Raw genomic sequence first — 22,334 nt, 5'->3', positions numbered from 1 at the left:
AGTTCTAGGTCCAGAATCAGGTAGCAAGTAGCAGTAGGGTCTCTGCCTGACATCTTGGGAAACTGCTGCCAGTTAAGAGTAGGCGGTACTGGGCTGGATGGGCAATGGCCTGACTCAGTGTAAGTTGGGTTGATGGAACCATGGAACTGAAAGGGACCTCAAAAAGAAATTTAGTCCCACCTAAAAGGTAAAGGTACCCCTGCCCGTACGGGCCAGTCTTGACAGACTCTGGGGTTGTGCGCCCATCTCACTCAAGAGGCCAGGGGCCAGCGCTGTCCGGAGACACTTCCGGGTCACGTGGCCAGCCTGACATCGCTGCTCTGGCGAGCCAGCACCAGAGCAGCACACGGAAACGCTGTTTACCTTCCCGCTGGTAAGCGGTCCCTATTTATCTACTTGCACCCGGAGGTGCTTTCGAACTGCTAGGTTGGCAGGCGCTGGGACCGAGCAGCGGGAGCGCACCCCGCCGCAGGGATTCGAACCGCCAACCTTTCAATCGGCAAGTCCTAGGCGCTGAGGCTTTAACCCACAGCGCCACCTGCGTCCCTAGTCCCACCTACTGCAGTAAATTAACTACTACAGCCTCCCTAAGGGAGGGATCACCACCTCTTACACTGTCAAAGAAGCATGTACCATCATTAGTTCTTCCAAGTCTAAATCATCTTTGATTTGAACCTGTTGTTTCAATCCTTTGGAACAAGAGAAAAAGAATTTGCTCCTTTTCCTATATGATAGTCTCTTCTCCTGGCTAAACATACCTAACAAGACTGCCAGCTCTTAACTTGTTCTTCAACTATTTAGCCCTTGCCATCAGTGGTGGTCCCCAGTTTACGGAACACCCTCCCTAGTGAGGTGCTTCTGCTTCCACTATTAACTTTCAAGAAGAATTTGAAAACATTCCTGTTTACCCAGCCATTTCATGGCTGAGGGATACTGTTCCTGGCATCCCTGACATCACTGGATGGAATAATGTTTAACCGCAACCGCTTTCAGGTGTTATTAACTGTCATTGTTTTTATAATGTTTAAACTGCTCTAGAATGCTCCCCCCCCCCCATTGTGGATCTGGGCTCCTTCAGAAGGAAGGGTGGGATATAAATTCAACAAATAATAATAAGCAGAAAAAAGCATTGTGCATCCATCAACAGTATGTTCCCCATTAATCTGCAGAAAGGTCTATTTTGTAAAAGGGCTTAAAATGCAGATGGGTCCTCGCTCCCAGAACTGGGCTTGTACAAACAGGCAGTAGTGCTGGTCAACCTATTTTTTATCCCGTTAACAGGGACTTGCAACCAGTTGGCTAATTAACTAATTTTTGGTTTCTTTTTAAATAAAATAAAATAAATGTGTCTTTATCAAGATTCTGGGCATTTCACTTGAGTGCAAAGTAATTTACAGTAGATACCATAAAGCTCTCTTACCAGATTCAAAAAGCTTGAAAAAGTCTCTTAGAATTGTGGAGGATCCATGTTTAAGAGATATTTTTATTAACCATGGGGAAAGGGACCAAAGTCTCTTTCAGGGCTGCCCTATGAAGCCTTCAAGAACACAGAGTACGGCTGGCAAACCAAATCTTAGTCTGCAATTAAAGCTTTAAGCAATTATACCAGCCGACTGATTAACAATTGCAGCCACAGCTGACAGTACAGGTTGAAATGTTTACAAAATCCATTTCCACATGGGTTGTGTAAATGCATTTTTGTTCAGAACAAGATGTTTTAGCATAAGCTTATTTTAATACATGTAGTAGAATAAGAAAAAGGAAAATTTTGTACCTGTGACGAGTGGATTTTGTCGGAGGTAACTTGGAAGGACCAGTCCAAAGAAGATAGAAAATCCAAGCACAAAAAGGTTCCGAGAAGAGTTTAAATCTATGAACTGCAGGTTAGACAGTCCGACTGCAGTAATCATCCCTGAACAAGAACAAACAGGACAGGATTTTAGCCTCTACAGTATGCAATGTGAAATACTACACAGACCACCAGTATTTCCCTTCCATCAAAAAGCAAAAACAACCTCCATCTTTGGAGAAGGTAAGAGATGGATGTTCACTTAAGGGTACATAAATATACATTGATAGTTTGAAGACTTATGTTGGGCTGGGGTGTTTTTTAGGGGGGATTGTTGAAGTTGTTGCTGTTGCTGTTACTTTTTTATCTTTATGGTTTATGTGGAAATTGTTGGATTTGGTTGTGCATTTCTGATGTTTTGCTTATTGTTTATGACTACTTTTCTTATGTTTGTAGTAGTGTCAAGACGGCTTTAACTTTGGAAAGGCGGCATACAAAAAAGGGGATTGATTTATTATGTTTCATGCCTGGCCTTAGGAGTCTGTGGTGATGAGTACCAAGCCGATACATAAATAACATTACATTTTAATAATATAAGAAGAGCTTGCTGGATCAGGCCAATGGCCTTTCTACTCCAGTATCCTGTTCTCACAGTGGCCAACCAGCTGCCTGTGGGAAACCCGCAAACAGGACCTTAGCACAAGAGCCGTCCTCTCCCTTCCTGCTGTTTCCAGCAAAGCTGCTCCACTTCCCAGTGGGGAGGAGTTGCAGTGGACCGCGTGGCCACCCATTCCCCACCGGGGGTGGGGGACTCCGTCCCCCGTTGCCTGGGGGATCCCAGCCATGTCAGAGCCCAGCCAGCCAACCCGCTGGCTGGGGGTGCGCGGCCAGGGCTGTTTAAATAGAGGAGCGAGCCAGAGGACTTCCTCTTTGGCTCACTCCCTCAATCACCCACGCCCCCTCCCTATTTTGCAAGTTAGGCAATGGCCTTGCTATGGACTTCGGTTGGTCGCCTTGGTTGTCCGAGGGGCCTGGTAGGAATTTTTCCACCTGGCAAATTGGCACTGGCCATACCTTGTGTGGGGGAGGGGAGGTGTGGCCATCACCTGCCCCTCCATGCTTAAGGGTATTCTGTTAAAGGAATCCGGGGGTGTTGATCTAGTCTGAAGCCCGGCTGGGGGGCTAAGACCTTGACACGACCCCAACGGGAACCCCAGAGGGAGCTTGAGTTGGTTCGCATCGACAGGGTTCCCCCTCCCGGTGGCTTACCCTTACTGGGACTTCCTGAATAATGGGCAGGAGTCAGATATAGTCAGGTCCAATCAATGCCTAAGTCAATACCGCTCACATTCTTTAATCTCAATATAGTTGTGGCCAAAATTTGCCCAATAACGTAAACCTAATATCCATGTCCTTATGTGAGTTACTTCCAACGAGGGGCTGGCTGCGGGGTCTCGACACGCAACTGGTATTCAGAAGCACTGCTGCCTCCAATTGTGGAAGGAGACCACAGCCACCAGTTCTTTCTGTACAACTGCACAGCATTACTCAACAGCCTAACAAACAATGGGGGGGGGATGTGTGCGAGTCTACTAAGGTTTTGACCCTTTCAGCTCATGCAAACAGGTGGGTTGTTCCCTGAAGCAGCATCACCAGACATCAAAGTGAGCATCTGGAAGGCACTTCTCCCAAGCAAGTCCATGAGGAAAGACAGGAGACTCGCCTGACAGCTGGAGAAGCGGCAGCTGACATGGCTGCGCATAGAGCTCATTGCTAATAGGCAAAAATATAAGGAGGGAAATTCAAATACCAAAGAGAGTGCAGAAGAGAGCGCCAAGCACTGGGTCAGGGAGGGATGCAAAGAGGGCGCTGAACTTGCCAACCATTCCAAGCAACAACATGAACGCTGCCCCATACTGAATCACTCGCCGACTTCCAACCTACGAATCACACAACAAAAAGGGAGATAAATTACAATATTTCTGACAGTTGCTCTTAGAATCATAGAATTGGAAGGGACCCAAGAGTCATCTAGTCCACCCCCCTGCAATGCAGGAATCTCAGCTAAAGCATCCATGGCAGATGGCTTAAAAACCTCCAAGGAAGGAGAGTCCACAACCGCCAGAGGGAGACTGTTCCACTGTCTTGTTCATTATCACAACTTGTGATTTCATCACAAAGTTGTAAAACTGACATGGGAACTACAACACTCATCATTCAGTGGCTGGGCTTGCTAGGGCTGACGGCTGCTGTAGTTCAGCAGCTCTGGAAAAAATATATAATCTTTAGCTGAATTAAATGCAATATTCCATTTCCTCACTTGATGGCTCACTTGTTCGTGATGGCTCTCTGCTGAAGGACAAGAAGGATCCTCCTCAATGGGGAGGGTGTTTGGTGAGATCTGTGTATCAATATGCAGGTGGGCCTTTTTTAATTACTGGAGCATTGCACTGCCAGCCACAGAACAATCTCTCTGAGTCAATTCGGTGACTGCAGTGAAGGGGAAGGACTAGGGGTAGCTGCAACAACAGCTGCACAGGAAACAGATTAGGGACTCAGTGGCACAGAGAATTAAATCCTGTTATTAGACGGATATCCCAACTAAACCTCACCATCTCCTGCTAGTTTGGTGAAAACTGCCTGACCTCGGCTTTTTCCTTGCTCCACAACCCCAGCAAGTTTAAAACTTTTTATTTTTATTTTCCAAACGCTCTAGGCCGATTCCCTATGGCCACAGTTATCATGTGATCACTTGACAGGATGATACTGCAGGCCAGTATGTTATCATGTGTCCCCAGTATTTATCAATGGAAGCAAACTGATAAAGCCACTTGATACATTCCACACCAGCTGAATGTGAGACCTGGCAATACAGATTCGTGCTTTGGGGCATTTTAGTTCAAAAAGACTATTTTTGTAGAGTTACATAACACACAGCCATTTCCATTGCTTGGGGCTACACTCTTTGAAGAGCACAACTGAACAAAGCGATGCTTTGAACGAAACAAAGCTTCTCGGGAGAAGCACGAATCAATTCCTTGCGAAGTTTTTGCGCTGACAGTTTAACACACGAGCAGCAGAGTCCATGTGACAACCAACATTCACTTGACTTGCGTCACACTCTGTGTGTGGGCAAAGGTCTCTTCCGCCACACTTTCCCATTGCTTTATTTAGTGCTATCTATACAATGAAAAAGATTACGAACAAAGGCAAGCTGCGCTGGCAGAGCATGCCTCTTTGAAAACATTTCCCATGCTATTTTCCTTAAACAGCCTTTCTTTCTACTACAATCCCATAAACAGACATTTTGCCCTAAGGGGATGTATAAAGTGGCAGCACCTACACTTTGGAATTCCCTGCCTGCTGATACCAAGCAGGTGCCTTTACTGCATTCTTTTCTGTGCCTGCTAAAAATGCTATTGTTTAGACAAGCCCAGGTGCTCAGAAAGTTGATGTGAATTCTCACCAGTTTTAGTATTTTAACTTTTTGTATGTTTTAACTGTAAACCACTTTAAGAGTGGGTTTATTTTTAACAATCAAGCAGTGTATGCATTTTATGAAGTAAACACGTAATACATGAAGTGCCTTTGTAACATTTGCTTGTACCATGTTCAGAAATTATGAGATCAAGGTAAAACAGATGTGACAGGTCCCTGGATAACTGCAGACAGCCAATATTAGGCTATGGAAATGGGGCCAACCCACTGCTGCACTTCCATGTACAGTGGTACCTCTAGTTACGAACCTAATTCGTTCCGGAGGTCCATTCTTAACCTGAAACTGTTCTTAACTAGAGGAGTGCTTTCGCTAATGGGGCCTCTTGCTGCCACTGTGACACTGGCACATGATTTCTGTTCTCATCATCCTGGGGCAAAGTTATCAACTCGAGGTAACTCTTCCAAGTTAGCAGAGTTTGTAACCTGAAGCATTTGTAGCTTGAGGTACCACTGTATTTTTGTAAGAAACCTCGCCCTCCCTGCCTAAAAAAAAAAAAGTTGCATCCAGTAGATGGCGATGTTCATATTCAGACTTTCACAAGCAAATCACTGATGATTAAAAAAAAAAAAAATTAAGGGCCAAGCTACACGACTCTAGAAATCTTGTGTCTTTAAGCACCTGTCCCCATCATGTATAAAACATGCTGGATGGAAGTACAATTTACAGCACAAGATGTGGGGTGGAGGGGGGAAGATGCTGAAACCACCACCTCCATTCCCTGCAAACCATTCCTCGAGGATATTAAACTGTATGCTTATACACAGCTTATTTATTTCATTTATAAAAGTATTTATGTACTACCTACTATGGTGAGTTTCAAGGCAATGTCTAACAAGACTATTAAAACAATGACGTCTTCATACAAATCAAACTAAAGTGCAGTTGATACACTGGAACTAAACATCAGAAACTATTTAGATTACATTAGATTTATTGAATTTATGTATTGCTTCACACACACACACAGAGTGTGATTTGTAATATACAAAAAATGCAATATACAATAAAAAACAATTTTAACAAGTGTCACAATATCATCGGTGTTGGCACTTGTTAGATCCCAAAGGGGTTTCGCATGTGACTTTTATAGTGTTTTAACTCACCACACCCCAGGATTCCACTTAATTAAGTGGGAACAACCATCCCATTTCATATTTGCAAATGACAATGGAGAACGGAGTCCAGCTTTTTCATGCAGTGACACGTGAAACACCTCATGTTCACTGATCTTTAAGTACTCTGACTGCAAGAGGGTGCATTTTAAAAATAATAATAACAACAACACAGCAATCAGACTGTGTTTTCTATGTACAACTTTAACTGAACTCTGCTCTTGATAAGTCCCTCTCTCTTCACAAAGCATGTGCAGGGGAAGCTCCTACCATGATAAATCTCAAGCTTATTTGAACAGATATGTACCTTCGTAATCCCCAAGACTCCGATGTTGGGGCTAGAGGAAGTAGATCCATTCCCAGTGCCAAACACTCCATCTAATACACAGGAAAGGCCTTCTATGAAAATGCCCCTGCAATTGGAAGGAAAATGTTGAGATTACGCTATATAGCATGTTAGAAAAGCATGAAAACCAGTCGACGTTTTCAAACACAAGTAGTTATTTTCTGACTATCAAGCAGGACTGGCAGCCACTGTAGTTAAGGGCTGGGTATTTGACAGTTAAAGACGTCATCAACTGGTCAAATATTCTTATGCATTTGTAACACAGAATACAGAATACAGTGGAACCTCAGAAGCTGAACACCTCTGAACTCGAACATTTCGGCTCCCAAACGATTGAAACCTGGAAGTGATTGTTCTGGTTTTCGTACGATTTTCGGAAGCCGAACATCCGGTGTGGCTTCCAATTAGCTGCAGGATGCTCCTACAGCCAATCAAAAGCTGTGTTTTGGAAGTTGAACGGACATCTGGAACGGATTCTGTTCAACTTCCAAGGTACAACTGTACTACAAATAAAACGAAGTGATTTCCCCTCCAACCTCATGCAAGCAAAAGGAAAAAGTCACACTGTCTCCTGGCCTGCAGTAGAAAGATCCAAGAAAACTCAAGCCCATTAGAGAAATCCTCTTCCTGACCTTCTCATCTCTGCCCCCTTCTGCAGTTCTTGTCAACTCTCACTTTCTGGATTCCTTGTGTCCTTTCCAGCTGCCTAGCATGTTTTAAGGAAACTCACACTAACTTTTGTCTTTACATATGAAACTTCTGCTATTGTCTTTCACTACTGCATAGGGGTCACAAATTGCTATCTAGCTTCTCAGTATGATTCTTTTTCATTACAGCATCTACTGAACGGTCTGTTTTTTATGTATGCATTATTATATTATAATTATTGTTCTGTATGAATTTGTCATTGCACTGGTGTTGTATTTCTTACGTATTGTTGCATATTATTTTTGTTATGGAATTGTTATCAGGAATGTTGATCTTTGTTATGCATTGTGCTCCCACTGCTATTGTACGGTGCTTTGAGCATTTTTTTTAATGGAAAGGCATCATATCAATAAACATGTTGATTCTATATTTTAAAACTATTTAGACACCCTAAACTTTACAGTCACGATGGGGAGAGGGAAAGAGGCAGTCCACTGGCCGGTCAGCTGACCACCCTGTCAATTCAAATATTTTGGTTTTTAAAAAAAATAATGATGGACTATATGGAACTGGCGGAAATGACTGGCAGAATCCAAGACCAGGGAGAAGAGTCGGTGGAGAAAGATTGGAAGAAATTTAAAGACTACTTACAGAAACATTGCAAAATTAATGAATGTTAGAAAGATGTTGGAGTGAACTTATGTGGTTTTAGCAGAAATGTTATAAAGGATCAGGAAAAAATAGACTGTTAATTGGTGAAACGAGGGAAAGTAAAGTTATATTATATTAAGATAAATTACAGGACAAAAATTGGAAAAGATGGAAAGGATTTGCTGAAATAGTTAACCGAACTAGAATACAAAAAAGGGAGGTGTGAGGAGGTCAAGGAAACAAGCTAACGAAAGATAAGTTATGGGAAGATTCGATGTGTTATTTTTTTTTAATGGATTTTATTTTTCTGTTTTCGTATTTTCTTTTTTTCTTTTTCTTTTCATATTATGTTGTGTTGTTTTTGTTGTTGTTTAATATGATGTTTTTACTTTCTTTTTGTAACCCTTAAAGCCAATTCAAATATTTTGAAGCCAAGCGAAACTGGATGTTTGGCAGGGCAATGCAGCACCAGAATCAGGTTGGAACATGATTGAGAAGGATGCAGTGGAGTAATTTTCTCTCTCTGTGGCTGCTCAGTGCAAAAATAACCATAGAACCATTTCCTGATTATTCACTTTCTGACTTGCGGATGAACGTGTAATTGTCCCTAGTGAAAACAGGTTAGAAGTAAAGCAATGTGATATGAAATCTGCCTTTGGGATTTGACCAGTTAAGGTAGTTTGATCATCGACATCACTAATTGATGCTGCAATATCGAGTTATGAGTATCCACATGCAAACTCATCCTCATATATGCTACAGTTCTGAATTTTTGGGTCCCAGAAGTCTATAATATTGCAAAATCTGAAAGAAGTTAGGACTTTTGAGTCCAGGGAAACACAGCAAAGGGTGAGAAGGAGGCAAAGTCTTTTTCAGGAGGCTCACCTGTTTATTGCATGGATTGGTGGTGGAGGAGCACAAGATAACCTCGCGCAGGCATAATAATCGCCAATTGATTCAATGATGCTAGCAACCACGGCACTGAGCATTCCTATCACACCTGCAGCTGATATTGTAGGTAATCCCCACTGAACTGTGAAGACAAAAAAACCCATAATCGTTCTTACTGTATTTAAAGCAAAGTGACTTTTAAGGTGTAAAATGTTGTCTTAGCTCATAGGATGGCTAATTTCTGGGTTTTAGGGGTGGGCAACAGCATTTCTTCTCACAATAGTGGTCATGCCACACAAACTGACACTTCATAGGTAGTCAGCCAGCATAATAAATTGGTACCATCAGGAGGGCTTCCCACACGTATTTACATAGAATCAGAATTGTAGATTTGGGTGGAACCCCATGGGTCATGTGGTCCAACTCCTTGAAATGCGGGAGTCTCAACACACAGTCCCCCACCCAATTTGAAACCATACCGTACCCTGCTTAGCTTTTGCAATACTGAGCCTAGGGTTTGCCAATCAGAAGGTAGGAGGTTCGAATCCCCGTGACGGGGTGAGCTCCCATTGTTTGCTCATAAGCTCCTGCCAACCTAGCGGTTCGAAAGCACCTCAAAGTGCAAGTAGATAAACAGGTAACCCTCCAGCGGGAAGGAAACGCCATTTCCGTGCACTGTTCTGGTTTCGCCAGAGGCGGCTTAGTCATGCTGGCCACATGACCCAGAAAAACTGTCTGCAGGCAAACGTCGGCTCCCTCGGCTAGTAAAGTGACATGAGCGCCGTAACCCCAGAGTCGTTCACGACTGGACTTAACTTTCAGGGGTCCTTTACCTTAGCAGTTTTATTAGCATCGCATACAGATAGGTTTACCTGCACATCACATTTTTAAAATCCAAAAATTAGATTAAAAATAATGTGGAATATTTATCTAATGCAACCTGTCTATTTTCCTCATGAGTGGAAGCATGGACAACCTTTACCAGAGGTTATTGGACCAGATTGCCTTGAGAACTGCATCTGCCGGTTGCCCACTCTCATCTTAGATTATACAGATTCCCCCCCCCCCCACTAAAGCGGAATCTGCCTTCAGAACTGACCCACCAAACATGGTGTGGCCAAAGAGAAAGGGGTTTATTTAGCTGACATAGCACTAAGGGAACCATCAGCTTAATTCAAACCACAGTTAAACCAAGAGGCATGAAACTGCCTTAGACCGTCAGCCCAGATATGTCAGTATCGTCTCTAGTCTCACTGGCAGCAGATCTCCAAGACAGAGATCTTTCACAGCCTTGCTCCCTTTTCACCAGAGATCCTGGGCGGCTGAACCACAGACCTGGCAGCAACTTGGGAGCCAAATCACAAGCTCTCATTTCTGCAAGCACACGCCAGTGACCAGGTAACTTCTTCTGTACTCATGCAAGGTGCAGAAAAAAAATAAACGAATGTAAGTCTGGAGTAATTGTATCAAAGAGCAAAGCTTTGTGGGAAACTCTCCCTTAAGTGCTTGCTAAATACACTTACATGGATAAGGAACCTTGAACCATGGAGCTACCAAAAGCACTCCTTGCCTAGCATCAGTGCGTGCATAGAATCCATACTTTGTACTATCAGGTGGAAACACATCTGTCACAGTGAAGATGAAGCACAGCAACCAGGATACCAGAATGGCTAGAATGATCTGCAGTGGGAACAGAAAGGGGCTTAAAACACACCAGCAAGGAAACAGTAATTGCCCACAGAGGATCTCCTTACCAACTCTGCATAGTAATATTCAAACTGGTGTTGAGGAGTTGTTGCATCAAGGATTTTGTGAATACATTCCCTGTACAATTTTTAAAAGACCCTTCTAGTTCAAAATGGATCCTTTCATACAATTTCCCCAAACTGGGAATATCTCCAAATAAGCACTTAAAGCAGCACCATTAATCCTTTTAAGAAAAAACTAAGCATTGTGCGTGCTGATAAACTCACAACAATTTACAAAAATAAAATGAGTGGATCCCAGAGGGCTAGCTGAAGAATAAATAAATTGATTTGGGGTGGGGTGGGGGTGCTGTAGCACACTCTGTAGAGCTCTTTAGGAACTGGATTTAGCATTATCTGAAACTGCAGACAAACTCACAAGCAGGGTGTCAATGTGATGGCCACCCCCTGTTCATTCTCAGCATCTGATTATCAGATAAACTGCTGATGGACATGGAGGCTCCGTTCAGCTAAACTGCCATCAACAGACCCGATAGCTAATCTGCTTAATTCTTTTAAAAACCATTCAAGTGGGTAACTTGAAGTGAATGCCAATAATTTTCACTGACTGAGCCCGAATTTCCAAGCCTTGGAGAGTGAATGGTTTCGCTACCACTCTCTCCACATCCTTCATTGCAGTCCTGAATCCCCTTCACGTGAGGCTCAGGTGGCTTGGGTGGTCTGGAGTGCCTTCCATCAGTTTTGGTTAGAGGCCCACCTGCACCCCCATCTGGACAAGGATAGCCTAGCGTCTGTTGTCTATGCTCTGGTAACCGCTAGGTTAGATGACTGCAACACATTATGCCTGGGGCTGCCTCTGAAGATGGTTCAGAAACTTCAGCTGGTGCAGAATTCAGTGTCCAGGTTGCTCACTGGGGCAAGATGGTTTCAGCACATAAAGTCAATCTGGCCTAACTCCCCAGGCAGCCAATTAGTTTCCAGGCCCAATGCAAAGTGCTGATGTTGACCTATAAACAGCTCAGGACCGCAATACCAAGGACCACTTCTCTCCATATGAACTAAACCAGGCCCTGTGATCATCATCTGAGGCCCTTCTTTGTGTGCCTCCTCTGTGCAAGGTCTAGAGAGTGGCAACATGAGAATGGGCCTTTTCCGCAGTGGCTCCCCATTTGTGGAATGCTCTCCCCAGGAAGGCTCAACTGGAGCCTTCATTACAAATCTGCAGGCACTAGGCAAAAACATTCCTCTTCTCCCAGGTCTTTCGCTAATTAAAGAATTCATGGTCTTTTAAATAGCTACTTGAAGATGCTGGGAGTGGTCATGAGGAGATTTGGGGCAAGGTGCCATCAACATGCCAATGAAATTCAGCTCTTTTTCTCCATAAGACCTGAATCAGGAGAGGCCCCATGGGCCCTGAACCAGTTCCTGGCTGCAGTGATGGGATAGATGAGAGAAACTAAACTGAGCTTGAAACCCAGCAAGCCGGGACACTGTGGGTGATTGTCTCCCATTTCTGAGAAATCAGCCAGTTGCCTGCCCTGGGTGGGGTTGCACTTGCCCTAAAGAAGCAGATATGTGGTCTGGGGATGGCTCTGGATCCAGCTTTGTCGCTGGAAGCAGAGGTAACATCAGTTGCTTCAAGTCCCTTTTACTAGCTCCAACTTGCATGAGAAGCTGCAGCAATCCCTGGACCTGGTTAGCTGAATCACAACAGCTGCGACCTTGGTGACACTGAAGGCTGGATTACTGCAATGCGCTCTATATGGGGTTTTTCCTGAGCTTGGTCCAGAAACTGCAGTTAGCAACCACGCTGCGGCATTTAACGCTTACAGGAGTGGGATTCTGTCAGCTTCTAACACCCGTGCTCAGAGTTCTACACTGGCTGCCAACTGGTTACTAGCCCAAGTTCAAGATGTTACTGTTAGAATATAAAGCCATTATCATATTGGGACCAGTTTACTTGAAGGATCACTTTGCCACATATGTACCCACTCAGCCACTTTTACAAATGCCACATAATATTCTCATCTTTTAATGTCACCGTTCCTACACTCTGAAACTTCCTTTTTATTCTTGCCCTGTTTAGGCAAGTCTACTGAGACATATAAAGTTGGTGTGTACTTTAAACCGTAAATTTCGTTTACAATGAATATTTTTATCTGTTGGTTTTCTTCTTTTTGCCTTTTAAAAACTAGATTTTACTGTTGACTTTTATTCACATTTTAAATGCAAACTTGATATTCTTTGTAAACTGCTTGGAAATTTTATGCACAGTTAAGGAGTATACAAATTTTGTAAAATAAATAAAATTACACTAAAATAAACACCAGTAGACAGAACAATAAAACACAGTGAAAGCTGAAGAGAGAACTTACAGGAAACATCTTAAAAAGCTGTAACCGGTATGCAGTCCATCCTTTTTTTGATTTATAGATGGGTAATGGGAACTTGACATTTCGGGCATACTGAGAAAACAATAGCACTAGGAAAATAGTCCTAGAGAAGGGAGAGGAAGGAGAAAAGTTAATGAATCAATTAACTCTTCACTGAGGTAATAGTTAGCCAACAGAAGCAACTGCAGTTTCTAGCAGTTACTGCTGTGCTTACAGTAACAGAGATGGAAGGGATGAAAGGATCATCTAGTCCAACCCCCTGCAATGAAGGAATTGGAAATAACAATAACAACAACAACAACAACAACAACAACAATAATAATAATTTATTTGTATCCCGCCCTCCCCGGCCGAGACCGGGCTCAGAGCAGCTAACATCATAAAAACAACACAATAAGCATAAAAACGGACATCAATAAATTAAAATACATCTTAAAATTAATTCAAGCAAGTTAAAATCCGGGCAGGTGGCAATTATCAGGGTGGAATTGAGAGTGGTTAATAATTGCCAGGGCCAACTGTTTCCACTGATCATACAAGGACCTGTGAGCGGGTTGGGGGCCTCCTTGGGGCTTGTTTTATACAAAGAAAAGTAAGTCAAACTCCATCCTGCCCCAAGGCCTGGCGGAACAGCTCTGTCTTGCAGGCCCTGCGGAAAGATGTCAAATCCCGCAGAGCCCTGGTCTCTTGTGGGAGAGCATTTCAGTAGGCCGGGGCCACGGCCGAAAAGGCCCTGGCTCTAGTCAAGGCCAGTCTAATTTCCCTGCAGCCCGGGATCTCCAAGATGTTTTTGTTTGAAGACCGTAAGGTCCTCCGTGGGGCATACCAGGAGAGGCGGTCCTGTAGGTACGAGGGTCCTAGGCCGTGTAGGGCTTTAAAGGTCAAAAACAGCCCCTTAAACCTGACCCTTAAACCTGGGAGCCAGTGCAGCTGGTATAGCACCAGGTGAATGTGATCCTGTGGCAAGGACCCCGTAAGGAATCTCGCCGCTGCATTCTGCACCTGCTGGAGTTTCTGGGTCAGTCTCAAGGGCAGCCCCACGTAGAGAACGAAAGAATCCCTGACAAGTGGCCACCCAACCATTGCTTAAAATCCTCCAAGGAGTCCACCACCTTCTGAGAGAGTCTGTTCCACTGTTGGACAGCTCTTACTGTCATAATTTTTTTCCTCGTGCTTAGTCAGAATCTCCTTCCTTGCCACTTGAATCCATTGGCTAACTTGAAAACTAACTTGGTCCACCTTCCTTGGGATACCACTTTAGATTTTTGAAGGTGACTATCATATCACCTCTCAGTTTTATTGTTGTATATTTAAAGCAACAGTAAAACTGCATATTTAAAGTACAGTAACTACTGCAGAAATAGAATTGTATCATGGCAAAAAGTTTTATTTTTAGTCAGAGAAAGTAAGGAATTAGCCTTTTAAAATGAAAAAGTTACTTAATGTTGCCATTTCTTTCTTTCTTTTTTAATGAACTTAATAAGCATAAGCTTAATTTAATTTGCTCCACTCACAAGCTTTAAGAACTGAAATCCCACAGTGAATTTGCCTTTCCGCCTGCAAAACTTATTCCCCCCTAGAACAGATGAAGTTTTGTCTGGGAGAGAAGCAAACTTACTACCGTGGGAGGCCGGCTTAGGCCTTAGCATGTTTTGAAGTCTTGCCGAAATCCACATTTTAGGAAGTGAAGCAAAACCAAAACCAACAACAACAACAACAACCCTGCCCAGTGCTAAGAAAGAAATATAATCTTCGGTCTCCTCAACATTACGGGTCTGCAAAGTATCAGTAGGGTAGTTGGGAGATGATTTTATTTTATTTTTTTTACTTTTAAGGTTAGGTACCCCGGTTCTCTTTTTAAGCTCAGGGTCAAGATCTTCACTGTGTGGGGACCTGGAATTTCCCCTTATTTTTATATTAGGTATTTACATATTGCTTAATGGGGGGGCTAGACTGATATCTCACCTTCTGTGCTTGTTTCTATCATGTGTTTTAAGCTGCATTAACACTGCCTGTAAGCTGCCTTGAGCTCAAGAAAGGCTCAATAAATCAATTAAATAAATGCATTGCTCAGGGGCCATGCTTCCTCACTTGGCTGCCACAGGATGTGAAACAATGGCCAAAGTAAGCAAACTTAAGGTCTAAATTGTTAGCCTCTGAAATAAGCGGGCTTCCAGTTACATAACCAAATCCTCAGAATGCCCCTATCAACAAAATGTGTGTGCCATTATACATGTTCAGACTTCCTATGCTGGAAGAAGGCTGTCTTTATGTTAAGTGCCAAACACAGCTTCGAGAAATGCTAATCCACTGAGAACACAGCTACAAATTCCTGAACAAACTTCTCTGAAATTCTAGGAGGGCAGGTTACATCCCAGTATATAAAAGAGTGAGGCAAAATCACCTTTAGCTCAAAAGGAAGCAGACAAAGACCTTTGTTCTTCTCCTTCACGCACAAAGATCTGAACTCTGCAGTGGCATCATTTGATACCATGACCTTCTGCTAAGCATGAATGAGCAAAAAAAGAGAAAGCTTTTTTGTGCTGTTTTTTTTAAAACGTGAAAGCCTTAATGGTAGTTTTAAAATATGACTTCTTTATGGAACAGCATTTGATCTAGTGCTGTCTAATTATTTATACAAAGTTGCTGGGGTGATGTTGTTTTTTGGGGGGTGCGCTTGTGTGAAGAGGGTTCACCAACATCCTAAGACCAGCTTCTACTCTTTCATACACTTTTTTACACCTGTTCACAACTAACTATTTATTCCCTCAATCTGCTGCTGATTCTGTGAATTAAAATACCCACACAGCTTGAAATGACTTCTTTATTACATAGTCCTGGCCAAGGACGCGTGTGGTGCTGTGGTCTAAACCACAGAGCCTAGGGCTTGCCAATCAGAGGGTCGGCAGTTTGAATCCCTGCAACAGGGTGAGCTCCCGTTGCTCGGTCCCAGCTCCTGCCAACCTAGCAGTTCAAAAGCACGCCAAAAAGTGCAAGTAGATAAATAGGTACCACTCCGGCGGGAAGGTAAACGCCGTTTCCGTGCGCTGCTCTGGTTCGCCAGAAGCGGCTTAGTCATACTGGCCACATGACCTGGAAGCTGTCTGCAGACAAATGCTGGCTCCCTCAGCCAGTAAAGTGAGATGAGCGTCGCAACCCCAAAGTCATCTGCGACTGGACCTAACGGTCAGGGGTACCTTTACCTTTACCTAGCCATCAGAATCATGTAAGTAAATGTACTGAAACTGCAGGTCCGTTTTGCCACTGATGATTATGGCAAACAATACCCTCATACTGTCCTCACGCTGAGGGGGGGGGGGGCTGGGATCCCTGTTGCCAGAGCAAGCAGGCTGCCCCCCCCCCCATGCATCATTCCAATCCACACCTGCTATTAAGTGGGTCAGAGTCAGACTGCAGAGACAGAGTGAATTCAGGGCTGCCTTGCTTCCTATAACAACATTGATTTAAGAGGTCAGTCTGTGCCCCAAGAGTCAATAATCCATTTAACTTGAACCTGGCCCTTGAGCCAAGGCTCTGAAGGTAGGGCTGCTTTGGGTTGCTGATAATCTTCCCTGCAGTTCCTGGTGATTGATGTCCTAATTTGATGGCCAATTTGAAATTCCAACAATTTTGTATGTTTTTAAACTTGATTGTAAGTTGCCTAGAGACTGCCTTGTGGTCAGGTGATAACACACATACACAAAAACATTATCAACAATTCTGGTAATATTTGAGTGATCAACTTAGAATGAAGACAGTTTTCCTAATAGTCACATTTATTCTGATTTCTTGGAATTTAGTGGTCGTGTTTTAGACATGGCCACCGGACCTAGAACTTAGAGGAGGGGTAGAATATGCATGAAGATTGCAAGAGGACTTAAGAATGACGTTCTGCTTCTGAACATATGAATATGCCACAGTGCTGTGAGAAAAGTGCTAACACCAGGCCTCATAATCATTTTTTCTGTAATAGTAGTGGGATACTGCTGAATTGGAAATGTACTGGGATCCAATGTAGATCCAGTCTTAAAGGATCTATATTGGCTCCCAGTACATTTCCGAGCACAATTCAAAGTGTTGGTGCCGACCTTTAAGCCTTAAAAGGCTTTGGCCAAGTATACCTGAAGGAGTGTCTCCACCCCCATCATTCACTGAGATCCAGCTCCGAGGGCCTTCTGGCAGCTACCTCATTGCGAGAAGTGATGTTACAGAAAATGAGGCAGAGGGCCTTCTTGGTAGTTGTGCCCACCCTGGCCAAGCTTCATGGCTGAGTGGGGATTCAAACCCTAGTCTCCCAGTTCCCAGTCTGACACTACTACATTGTTAGCTGCTTTAGGCATCTGGAAAGCCAGCACACCATTGCTTAAGAAATACTTTAGAATATAACTTAGAAGGATTCTCATTTCATAGATTCATCTTTAAGATAATGGCCCATAGTACCCCCTAGGAGAGGCAATGATCAATAGTGACGGACATTGGCTGTTTTATACTGACTGACTGCATTTCAGCAACTGTTGAGGGACAAAGGATACTCACAGCATGGCTATGCCCCAGTGTTTGCCTGCTCTTTCTCCAGCAGCCTGGAAGCCCGAGAGCCCAATGAGAGCCACAGTTGGTGTAATCGTCAGAGGTCCAATGTATCTCAGGAGCGCTCCTGGCAGGCCCAGGAACCCAATCACCACTTCTATCAAAGATGACATAATAATAGCGCCTTGGATCTGAACACAGAGAAAAATAATAGTAATTTAGATTTTTAAAGAAATTCTATGTTTCTGAGGGTTTTTGTTTCTTTTAATGGGTGGATGAACTGCAAGTCAAATAATTCAGTGACTAGGCAGAACTGGGCAATGGCATGTGTTATTCAGCTAAGTGCTTAAGCAGACGTTTTCTGGGCTAAAGAATATCTGAAGGTCAGAGGTATGTTCTGTGGTACCAACAGAAGTCGGTTCAATAGCAAAGCTCCCAACTTCATCCACTTCCTCTTACTGCTTAAGCACACTGCTGGCTTTCAATGCACAACGGGGGTCATTAGACCAGCCTGGCCGTTGTGTCCATAGCACATCACACTGTCATACAGGAAGACCTGGGTTCCAAGCTAACCTTTAAAGCTCTCAGATCGAACCGGCAAGGGCTGGTGGCGCCACGGAGGTGATGCTCTTAGCTCCTAGGGGCAGAGTGTATGATGCATTTGGTCACACGTGCTCTTTAGAAGCTGGCATAGAGCAGCGCTGTGGTCTCAGGAGACTGCCAGGCCCCCCTTGGCTGCAGGCCTCTTGGCAGGATGGAACTACGGTTTGAAGATGGGGAAGAGAGAGGGGATGTTTTTAAATTGAGGAATAACTGGCAGCCCAAAGCAATGGGATGGGAGAAAAGTTCCATGACACACGTGTGAACTGGAGTCTATTCTATTTTTTCCCCCTGTAGTGAGACAACTCTCCTGGATTCTTATGGATATTTGCATCTAACGAATGATCATTAGAGGAGGAGGAGAAACCGAATAGCAAATCTACACATGGCTTTGGGGAAACTGGGCACTCCTTACAATTGTACCTAGCTTTCCAAAACAGAAATATAATAAATGCGGATTATCCTCATTGCAGAGCAGAGACAATCCAATAATTTGTTAGAAGCTAATTGGCTATTTTGGCTATCACTGGTCAGCTGAGCATATCACAAGATGCAGAATGCCAAACTCCCCTGACATGGGAGCATGTCTCCATCAAGACCATAGTGCACCTCAAGTTGTTTTGGGGAGGGTGAGGGGGCTTCACAGGCACAATTAACATACAGAAAATATTAAAACCTGCATGTAATGAATGTGTAGAAAAAGTTACATGCAAAGAGAAGAACGAAAAAGGGTAACAATTTCAACAGTTCAAGGTAGCAGGACATCTGGATGAAAAGAACCTACTGAAGTGAGGACATGGGACTGATTACATGGTGCAAGTTACCTCTCGTATCCTAGGGTACCAGATATGTTCCGTATGCAGCAGTTCTGTTGTTCCATTGGTAATCATTACAGCTTAGGAAGGCAAAAAGAAATATTTCGCATTACGGCAAAATAAAGCGCAACGATTCCATGCACCCCAGCATTAAATTCTGTATGAAACAAGAAGGTGCCCAAGTCCAGAATTACAACACAAAGAGGATAGTCTGCTTAAGGCATCTCCAACCTGTCCAACCTTTCTATGAAAATCTCCAAGAAAGACGACCGCAGAACTTTAGCAACTTGCTCTGTTGATACTGAACCATGATACCCCCAAATACCAGGTGTTGGGTAGTAAGACCAAGGCACAGTCATCACCTCCAGAATCTGCTTGCCAGTGATCAATTGGCACCTGACTGGCCATGGCTAGAAAGGCTGGCACCGGCAACATTCGTATGAGTTGCTCCTGAGGTTAGTACAGTGCTGAACCTCCTATTTCCTTTAACCCAACTGTTTGGCCATTCTAGTGAATGAACAGGATCTACCACCACCAATCTGCCCCACCCCCCAGCACTTCTTATGGACATCATTTCATATATTTTGCTTTTTAAACACCACCCCATCGTTGTTTATTTGTTCCCTCACATAATTTGTAAATCATTCTGTATTTAGGCTGTGTTCTAGATGAATTCATTCCTCAAGGGCTAATCTCTAATGCCAGTTTCAAGACTGTTGAAACTAGGAATGGACAAGTAACCAGAGTTGGCACAAAAGGAGGCAAAGGTCCACTTAAGAGCTGCAGAGGGGTGATTCAGAGTGCAGATAAAGTGACTTTTGCATATTATTTCTCCAGATCTGTCGCCTGTTAATTGGGATGGCTAAACCGCAATAGCAGCTCCCGTCTGATGCCTCATGAAGGTTAGAAGTGGTCAAGGAAGAAAGAACAAAGATTCTTTTCATAAACAAAATGTTCTATATTTATGATTCCTAATTTCCATACAGTAGCTCTTCCCTGAGGCGTGCAGAAATGTAGCCATCCTGATCTATTAGAGCTGCAGTCAGGCTATTTGACCTAAAATCCTGCAATTAGGACACAAGAATATATGCTCAGTGTCACTGATGCCCAGCGGGGCCTGAGCTTCTACACAAAAACAGATTCTGTAACCAGAAAACCAAAGCAGCACAATTATTATACAAACAAAATTGAAAGCATATTATTTTGTACACTTGTTTTGAGATTATTATTTTAGAATTTGGAAGTGTTTGCCTTTTTATTATCATCTATTTGGAAAAGAGGATTTGCAGGACTACGAAGGAACTAGGACTTCAGCTGAGCAGCGTATGAACAAGTGTCTCCTGACTGTGCATGAAGCTGCAGATCAGTAGACAGCCAAGGCGAGTCAATCAGGGAAACAGAGGCAACACTCCCCAGCCCAAAATATCATATTCATATTGAATATTTGTGAATTATCAAACTTGGGGAATATGCCAACCTCTCTTGCAGCTGCAGATACAGTTGAAAGTGTGCTTCTTGTTCCACTACATTTACTCAACACAAAAATCACTCTTGTAGAATAAGGACCCTGAATCTTGGTGAATGTATGTATTACACACTGTATTTTTGAGATTTTTAACTACTGGTGGTAACAATGCCCCTCCCTCTGGCTCCTCCGCATGTCACAGGACCTCCTACCATACTGCCAAACTACTTCCTACAATGTCAAGTAGAGTGAGTTCAAATCTCAGTTCAGCCATGGACTTATAGAGCTGACCTTAGACCTCTCAGCCTTAATTGCTCACTGCAACATGGGAACAATAATGGCTTTTCATGAATACTTGTTGTTTGGAGGATGAGGTAAGAACTCCTTGCAAGTTTTGGAACTAATGATAGGCCACCGTCTCAAAAAAGATTCCACATAATCTTCTTAGATATCTGTTTAGGCTGTCCTGGGAACCCAGCATATATTTTAATTCCCAAAGGTGCTTCAAAGGAAAGTTGCCCTGAGTCATCTGGGCTTGGTCAATCTGTAGCAGAGTGCTTTCCTATTCTGCTTCCTTGCTGGGCCGTGCCACATTCAGCAAGGAAAAACAAAAACCTATGTAATCACTGGACCAGTTTCCAGTTTGGGACTTGTAGGTTCTCTCTAGCCAATCCAAAAGTGGTTTCTGCTTTCAAATGCTCAGGAAAAGAACCTGCAGCCCCTTCAGAAAAAGCAAGCAATCAGCTAAGAATGTGGACACTGTTGCTACTCTCTTTCTTCATAGGACAGTTGTTTCTCATCAAGTGCAATATTAGAGTTGGCTGCACTGTAGTCTTAAGTAACAGATCTGGCCCTGGCCTCTAGTCATGTAAACATGCCAATTCTTTCCAAAAGTACTTTGTGCTATTTTATACTTGTTTGCCCTGTTAAGACCTGTCAGAAAGAATATACATAGGAGAATGAACACACACACAAACACACACACACACACACACACACACACACCCCACCATCACAAAAAATTATCATGTTCTAGTTTCCTTAGACTTGCCAATGTAGTCAAGACACTGTGGCTCCAAATAATGCTATAAATATGTTGTATAAGCATGGCAGGAATAATAAAAAATGGGGTTTCAGAGTAGAAATCAGGCTCATTCTTTAGTGTTTGCTGTGAATAAACAATGGTTTACCATAACCATGGAAACAAAAACAATGGTTTAGCATTAGAAGGAGAAACTGAAACACTTGGTTCACACACTACCTCCTCCTCCTCCTCTGGCATGGCCATGTGGAGTTTGGGTTCTACTACTCTTTTGTAGACAAACCACAGCTTGTTTGTGACATCCAGACCAGGATAAACTGCAGTTATGCTCAACTATAGTTAGTAGAAAAAGCCAAGTTCAAACTGTACTTTTTAAGGCTAGCTTCTTTTCACAAACACACACGGAGGGGGGGGAGGATGGTGAGGGGATGGGGGTCAGTGCACAGGAATCAGAGGAGCAGGACCCATCAGCACAGCCAGAGGGGCCCCCCGTTTCCATGAACATGTCAGACTCTGAGGCGTAGATGCTCTTGTAATAATAATTATTATTATTTATACCCCGCCCTCCCCGGCCAGAGCTGGACTCAGGGCGGCTAACACCAGTAAAATTACAGTAAAAACATAATGGGGGGGGGGGAGAGAGAACCAATTCAAAATGCAATTTAAAATGCAGCCTCATTTTAAAAGTAGCCCATAGATCAAAACCATAAGGAGAGGGAAACATAAGGGTCAGGCTGAGTCCAAACCAAAGGCCAGGCGGAACAGCTCTGTCTTGCAGGCCCTGCAGAAAGATGTCAAGTCCTGCAGGGCCCTAGTTTCTTGTGACAAAGCATTCCACTAAGTTGGGGCC

General features: G+C 43.5%; 1 protein-coding gene across 12 annotated transcripts in view; it reads right to left on the bottom strand.

The window, feature by feature from the left end:
* The window catches only part of SLC23A2 (solute carrier family 23 member 2), an 80,131-nt gene that overhangs the window by 8,222 nt on the left and 49,575 nt on the right, over window positions 1-22,334 (bottom strand). For all 12 annotated transcript variants that reach the window (XM_083753259.1, XM_083753270.1, XM_083753260.1 and 9 more), the window contains 8 exons: window positions 18,987-19,057; window positions 17,572-17,753; window positions 13,018-13,138; window positions 10,460-10,616; window positions 8,931-9,078; window positions 6,708-6,813; window positions 3,600-3,729; window positions 1,775-1,912 (listed from right to left, as the gene is read on the bottom strand). In XM_083753259.1, coding sequence (XP_083609385.1) covers window positions 1,775-1,912; window positions 3,600-3,729; window positions 6,708-6,813; window positions 8,931-9,078; window positions 10,460-10,616; window positions 13,018-13,138; window positions 17,572-17,753; window positions 18,987-19,057 — 1,053 coding nt within the window. The remainder of the gene's footprint in view (window positions 1-1,774; window positions 1,913-3,599; window positions 3,730-6,707; window positions 6,814-8,930; window positions 9,079-10,459; window positions 10,617-13,017; window positions 13,139-17,571; window positions 17,754-18,986; window positions 19,058-22,334) is intronic.

Source organism: Podarcis gaigeae (assembly GCF_964106915.1).
Source record: "Podarcis gaigeae genome assembly, chromosome: 8".
In the NCBI taxonomy this organism is placed as follows: Eukaryota; Metazoa; Chordata; class Lepidosauria; order Squamata; family Lacertidae; genus Podarcis; species Podarcis gaigeae.
This window is presented reverse-complemented; position numbering and strand designations above follow the sequence as displayed.